The sequence below is a fragment of the Euleptes europaea genome, chromosome 3 (assembly GCF_029931775.1).
Source record: "Euleptes europaea isolate rEulEur1 chromosome 3, rEulEur1.hap1, whole genome shotgun sequence".
Taxonomy (NCBI): domain Eukaryota; kingdom Metazoa; phylum Chordata; class Lepidosauria; order Squamata; family Sphaerodactylidae; genus Euleptes; species Euleptes europaea.
In genome coordinates, this window is record NC_079314.1 from 95,521,651 (window position 1) to 95,529,092 (window position 7,442).

A 7,442-nucleotide genomic window follows, 5' to 3' on the forward strand; every position below is an offset into this window, starting at 1 on the left:
TTTTCCAAAATAGGATCCCCATTAGGGGTGTACACTTGCAACATTATTGTTTTAATTCTCTATTGGAAAGTCTTATCATTTTCAACAAATGTCAGATTGTTGTTATCATTCTGGAAATACTGGAACAATATTGCCCTTCCAGACTTTCCCCTCGAAAGGATAATTTCACAAGGGTCTCCCTCCACAGAGGCAGCAAGAGGAAGGCAGAAAGAGGTAAGCCCCCAGCCCCCCCCCCCAACTGGTCCATAGCTCATCAGCCCTTTAAATTTTAAAGGGGTATTATTTGGAATGCCCTGACCTGGATGGCCCATGCTAGCCTGATCTCATCAGATCTCAGAAGCTAAGCAGGGTCAGCCCTGGTTAGTATTTGGATGGGAGACCACCAAGGAAGACCAGGGTTGCTGTGTAGAGGAAGGCACTGGCAAACCACCTCTGTTAGTCTCTTGCCATGAAAACCCCAAAAGGGGTCGCCATGAGTCGGCTGCGACTTGACGGCACTTTACACACATTATTTGGAATGGGAAGACTTGGCAAACCCCAAGTACACTCCCCAAATAATGGCCTTTTAACATTTAAAGCCCAGGAGCCCTGCTGAACAGCTGCAGAGGTGCTAAATAATGTGTGGTAGACCTGGTTGCTGGACTCCAGAGGCCAGTTCTATCACCCATTCTTTTCAAGGGGAGGTAGATCTGGCCTCCAAATTCAAAGGCCAGGTCTACTGCCTGTTGAAAAGAATGGCCTTTTAAACTTTAAAGCGTCTTTGTTTGCAATGGCCAGGGCAGCAGTCAGCCCAGATACAGGTTCCCCCCTCTCTTGCAGACAGCATGAGCTGTGAGAAAAGATGGAGAGCCACCCCGGCCATTGAAAGGGCCATTATTTTCAATAGCGGTAGATCAGGCCTTTGGAGTCTACCACCCACTATTTACAGCTCAAACCCCAGCTGTTTAGCAACACATCAGTGGGGGTAAACTTGGGGGGTTACCGCATTATGTATTCCCAGCAATGTATTAAGAGTTTGAAACTCTTATAAAAATTACTGTTCGCACTTTGTTTGGCCCCTTTAGCTGTGAAGACGTCTTCCAACCATTTTTTAGCCGGGGCATCCAAAAACCCTTTTAAAGCGATGTTTTTTATAACATTTTCAAACTCTTAATACATCACTGGGAATACATAATGCGGTAACCCCCTTGGACTTCAGAGTTTGGAGGCCAGGTCTTCCAGCTGAAAATAATGGCCCTTTAAAATTTAAAAGGCTGTTGTGCCAGCTGTGAACAGTGAAAGGCTTCTCAAACTGAAAGCAGATATTTCCACTGTGTATCAGGAGAAAAACAGCAGAATTGGGAAATATTGAGAAAGTCTTTCACAGTAGTAGATATTGCTGATCCAATCTGATAAAGGAAATATCAAGTATTAGATCAAATCAGCAATATCCGATAGCACATTCCTAATCCCCATTTCAGCTCCTCACTAATCAGGAAAAAAGCCATTGTTAAGGGACAGCCTTTGTTAGTAGCGGGGACTTTCTTGATCCACAGCACTGATCAAGTAGAAAAGCAGCTCTCACCACACTAATATGGGACCTCGTTTCATAAATGTGTCATAAAAGCTGTCGCTGGTGACACAGACCATGTAGGCAGGAAGCAAAGACACAGCTGCCTATATAGTATTATCCCCATTCCTTTCCCTCAGGATCTGCTTTTTAGCTCCAGCCCTACTGAACACAGCAATACAGAAAATCTGGTCAAAAGTTGTTACACATGGAGAACAAGCTGATAAATGTCAATTAATTGGAAATGTAACTTGAAAGTACAAGTGGGAACCTGTAAGAACTTGCAGGGGGGATCTCATTTCCCCCTCCCTCACTATTTCCTCTTTGCCTCTTTTAAAACCCCCATAGTCTTTCTTCCTGATTCCTTCTCTCCTTCCCATCCAACAGCCGATCTACCTTTATCTGCCCCTCTGCCTTCAGCTCCCCCTCCCCCCGTCAGCCTTTACCTAGGAAAACTATGGCCCAGTTGAGCAGGGTAGGGTTGCCAGTTCCAGGTTGGGAAATACCTGGAGATTTTGGGGGTGGTGCCTGAGGAAGGTGGGTTTTGGGAAGGGGAGGGACTTGAATGCCATAGAGTCCAATTGCCAAAGCGGCCATTTTCTCCAGGGGAACTGATCTCTGTTGCCTGGAGATCAGTTGTAATAGCAGAAGATCTTCAGCTACCACCTGGAGGTTGGCAACCCTGCTGCTGGGCCAGGCCTACTTGCATGGTAGGGAACCCTCATGGACTTGTGAGGGGTACATCACTTTCTCCTGTATACCCCTCCCCACATTATTACTCCTTTCCCTCCTCTTGGCAACCCCTATATCCTTTCACCTTTTCCAGCCTTATTCTTTCCTTCTCAGACATTCACCAACCTATGTTTTATCTGCCTCCCACCTTCAGCTATATTTATTATTTATTTATACCCCATCTTTCTCCACACTGGGGACCAAAGCAGCTTTTATCATTCCCCACGCTTCCTTTTTACCTTCATTAAAACAACCCCATGAGGTAGACTAGGCTGAAAGTATGTGACTGGCCCAACATCACCTAGTGAGATTCCCTGGCAGACTGGTCATTCTAACCTGGGTCTCCCAAACCTTACTTTGAAGCCCTAACTGCTATACCGCATTGGGCTTAATAGGATGGCTGCTGTTGAACAGTAGGAAGCAGTCAGGCCAAGGTGAGTAATGCAGTCAAGTGGTATCAGCTCACCCAGTGGTTGTTGTCAGGCTTGGCCCTGATAAATCCTCTTTCAAAGGCCAAAACAGCCCTGGAAAGAACTCTGCCCCCTCCCCCTGCCTTTTACTAACAGAAATCAAGCCTAGAATGTTGTGGTTGCCTAGCAACTGCCACTGAGAGCTTCTTTCTTTTTTTTAAAGCTACAGGCATTTCATTTTGGGTATTTTAAAAAACCCTCCAATGTGTGTGTTGTTTCTTTGTTTTTGAGGTTTCAGATTTTTCTGCAAACCTGAAGTGTTGTTCAGGTTTATAGAAAGATCTGTCTTGTCCATTCACAATTCCAGTCACAGAAGTATCCTCAGATTTGGCTGACTTCACTGTTAGAGTACATAAATGGGAACCCTCAAGGACTTGTTGGAGGCATCTCATTTCCCCTTCCCCCACTATTTCCTCTTTCCCTTCCCTGAAAGCTCCCATAGCCTCTCCCCTTTTCTTGCTTCCTTCTCTTATTTATATTTATTTATTAGATTTATACCCTCCCTCCCCAGCACAGCTGGGCTCTCCTACCCATCTTTATCTGTCCCTCTGTCTTCAGTTTTCCCTCCCCACCCCCAGCAGTCTCTACCTAGGAAAATTATGACACAGTTGTGTGGTGCCGGCCTCTGGGCCAGGCCCTAAAGGATAAAATACTTTCAAAGGCCCCCTCTTCTCATGAACACATGAAGTTGCCATATAGTTGAGTAAAACCTGAGTAGGTCGAGGTCAGTGTTGTCTACTCTACTCTCCAGGGTCTCAAGCAGAGTTTTTCACATCAGCTACTATCTGATCCTTTTCGCTGGAGATGCCTGTGACCTTCTGCATGCCAAGCAGGTGTTCCACCACTGAGCCATGGCCCCTCCTCTTATACTCTGTTTTTTTAGTGCAGATGAAACAAAACATACCAGCAGATTCAAGTAGTTTTTCATTTTGCATTAACATACTTTAATTTTTTTTTAAAAAAACCTCATTTTAATCATCCACTCTAAATTCCAAATCCCATCAAAATTTCAAGCCGTGTATCTCAAGGGTTCTTTTGGTTGGAGAAGAGAGGTTATGAAGGTTGCCTAGTAGGATGATCGCAAATCTGGCATAGCCTTGGACTTCGCAATCCTTTAATTTGATCCCAGACAATGTATGAATATGACCTCCTGCCCCTCAAAGCCTTGGAATTCCTCAGGGTATTGATAAGCTGCTTTAGTTCACTGCTCGTACATAAAGCAACTGAGAATTTTCTTCATGCCAGAAAAGGCGCCAACAATCATGAACGAGTCAATGCTTGTCAAGAGGCTGGTGTGTTGAGACAGAAGGTTCACTGTAGTACAACAGAAACTTACAAATAAAAAATAGTGCTGCATTTACAGAAAGAGAAATTTCTTCTTCAAAAAGGAAAGTCCAGCACTTTTAAAGATAAAAGTCTTTCTCAAGAGTCATTGTAAATTTCTCTGAATCGTTCCCAGATCCAAATGAAATAGTCAAATCCACAGAGTATTTTTGTCCTTGTGGTTAATGGTTTCTGAAATGTGAACTGCATTGCCCAATTACACTGCTAACTAAAGTATGGTAAACATCTAAGGTGCCTATCTACTTACTTGTGGTATGTGAAGCACTCAAAATGCAGGAAGGTTTACATAGTTAGGATCGGATCAGTAGTGGGATGGTAGTGGAGTAGCAGAAATCTATACTCCAGTTTTATTATTTAAAATATTTATATCCTACCTTATCTCTTTAGACTCAAGGTAGATAACAAAGCAACAACAAGTTGCAAGGATAAAAAAATTGTTGGTGAGATTAAAAACACACACACACACACACACAGGTTAAAACCATTTTGGACTTCTTAGGCCTGTGAGAAAATGAGGACTTAGACAACATAATCTTTGAAGCTAATAAGGCTAGTCTGCAGTGGGTTAGAAGAGCCCAGGGGTAAAGCATATGGTCTGGATGCAGCAGAACCCATGTTTAATTTGTGGCATCTGCAGCTGAGAGGTAGCATGGTTAGCAGATCAAAGCCAGACATGGAACAGCCAGAATAGAATATACAAGGCTAAAGGAGACCAATGGTCTTATGGTATAAGGCATTTTCATATCTTCAAACGCAGCCTAAATGTTTGCTGATGTGACAGGGAATAATAATTGATGTAAGTTTTATGTTTGATTGTTTATATGCTGCTGCCCCTTTAAGACTGAACCATGTGGCGTTCTGGGTAATGGCGATGTCAATTAGAGATGGCAGCTAGGAGACTTAAGTGCTGAAGTGATTTTGGTTCAGTGTTTTAAATAATGTTTGGTGTGTGCTTAAGAAATAAAAATCAACATTTTTCTACACATCCTGCCTTTCCCCCTGATTGGAGTATTAACTCTCGGCTTTAGCAAATGATCTTTGATTTTGTCCTGAGTTTCTTTTCTGGGCATTGTTAAACCCCCAAAAGAATACGCTCAGATGTCACAAGGGCTCTTGATACAGTCAAACAAGGCTCATTTTATCAGTCTTTCGTTGCACTGCTAAGGGTTGTATTGAATCCAGTGGGAGAAAAATTCAATACAGAACTTTTCATATTGAAACATAAAGAATGAAGAAGTCAGAAGATGACAAGTGGTTTCTTTTGCTGATGCTGCTCTAGAATTTTGGGTCTTGCAGTCAATCTGACCCCATAAACTCCAAACCTGATTTTATTATTCATTTTGTTTCCCTTCCTACTTGCGATTTCCCAGCTGTTTCAGAACTCAGCCAGCTGGGGGAGGATTATTTGTTATCAGAGAAGGACAATTTTGATCTTCCCTGTAAATGTGTCATCTTGTTTCACGCTCCTTCTGTCTGTAAGGTCCTGCAGTGTAGGTTTAAAATGCTAGCTGTCCTCTTACAAAGAAAGAAGCTCTTCCATTATTTGAACGTCTTTGTTGTCAGAATCCAGCCTCCCCATGTTGTCATGTATAGGGTTGCCAATCTCCAGGAACTAGCTGGAGATCTCCTGCTATTACACCTGATCTCCAGCCAATAGAGATCAGTTCACCTGGGGAAAATGGCTGCTTTGGCAATTGGACTCCATGGCATTGAAGTCCCTCCCCTCTCCAAACCCTGCGCTCCTCAGGCTCTGCCCCAAAAATCTCCAGGTATTTCCCAACCAGGAACTGGGAAGCCTAGTCGTGTAGCATGTAAAATCTATCCTGGATTTGTTTGGGATGGTCACCTGGTAATTCACAGCATGTATTCAATTGATGTATGTCTGAGAGTTTCGTAGAGGAGTCATGTAGCTCCTTCAGAGCTCATGCGTGCACATGGAAAACACTAGTTGAGGAAGTCTAGGAAAACAGAACTGAAAATCTCCCATGTGAGATTGATCATGTCTTGCTATGGGAGGAGAGTTTTGCAGATGAGAACAAAGATAGTCCTGAATCTGCCAGGAGTGTTCTTGGCCTTGGAATGGTATCTTAATTTGCAGTGTCTTCTAGAAATCTTCTAGAAATCAGATAGTTCTGGGGGGGGGGATTCTTTAAAGGTGTTTCTGTTTCACTGGAAGTACCCCCGAGGGGCTGTATTTTCTCCATAATATGTATAAGTAAATGGAAAGTAATAACTGCTCCTGGAAAAGATGGAGTTAATGAGGTGTAGTAGCAACACTGCTGAGTAAACAGAAGGGTTTCGGTAGTTGAAGCCAACAACCCCGCAAGCAGAAGGAGAAATTAATCTTCATAAAGGAGGCACATGGAATGGATTAACCAGTATTTGTTCCTAATCTGTGAGATGAGTTAGATTCTCTTATTAAGGCAAGCTTCTTTCGCAACTCCTTTAAGGGCCTAATCCACAACCACACTGCGCCGTGTCATATGCTGGTGTCCTTAAGTCACAGCGAGCTGTAGCCATACTTGGATCGGGAGACAGCAGCAGTCCAGCTGCCAGGTTACAATCAGTGATGCTGCTGTGTTCATTGGGAACAATCATGACAACCTTTTCTAACGTGTTGTCTTGTCGACCCTCAGATATTTGCTAGAGTTATCTATACTGGGGAAGAGGAAGGCAGTGCCACTAACAGCAGGGAAGCGCATCTTCCTTGAAAGTTATTACTCTATAGCTATGGCAAGACCAAGATGTGTGTGTGTGTGTGTGTGTACGTACAAGAGACAGTTATTTCAACAGCCTTTAGCAATGTCTTTCATTTTCAATGTATCTTGCTTCCTCAGGAGTATGAATTCACGGTGCTGCCCAACGCCTACATGATCCACATGCCGCATGCTCCTAGCTTCGACATTACCAAATTCCGCTCCAACAAGCAATACCGTATCTGTCTCAAGACCCTCAAGGAGGAGTTTCAGCAGGATATGTCACGCCGCTATGGTTTTGCTGCACTGAAATATCTCACGGCAGAGAACAATAGCTAGCACCACTGGGACTGTTGCAAAAAATAATAATCTAAGACTGAAAGAAGGAGCCATTTAATGTGTGCGGCGCAATTCAGTTCTGGAACTAAGAGACACCTTTGGGTTTTTTTGGGTTTTTTTAAGCCACATCAGGCAGTTCTAACAGTAGGAATTTGGAACAAGAAGTCTCCAGACTGTGCCCCTAAGCCACCTCCAATCCTCTACTCCCAGGCCTTTGGTTTTATTGCCTACAGAGTGTGAGTAAATAGTGGGGGAAGAGCAGGGCCCACATCCATCCGTAGCTCACAGGGCGATAGACATGACGGGGGAAGC

General features: G+C 43.7%; 1 protein-coding gene across 2 annotated transcripts in view; it reads left to right on the forward strand.

The window, feature by feature from the left end:
• Positions 1-7,154, forward strand: part of LARGE1 (LARGE xylosyl- and glucuronyltransferase 1) — a 307,843-nt gene extending 300,689 nt beyond the window's left edge. For both annotated transcript variants that reach the window (XM_056845910.1, XM_056845911.1), the window contains exon 14: positions 6,933-7,154. In XM_056845910.1, coding sequence (XP_056701888.1) covers positions 6,933-7,130 — 198 coding nt within the window. In that variant the 3' untranslated portion in view covers positions 7,131-7,154. The remainder of the gene's footprint in view (positions 1-6,932) is intronic.
• Positions 7,155-7,442: the final 288 nt, after the last annotated feature.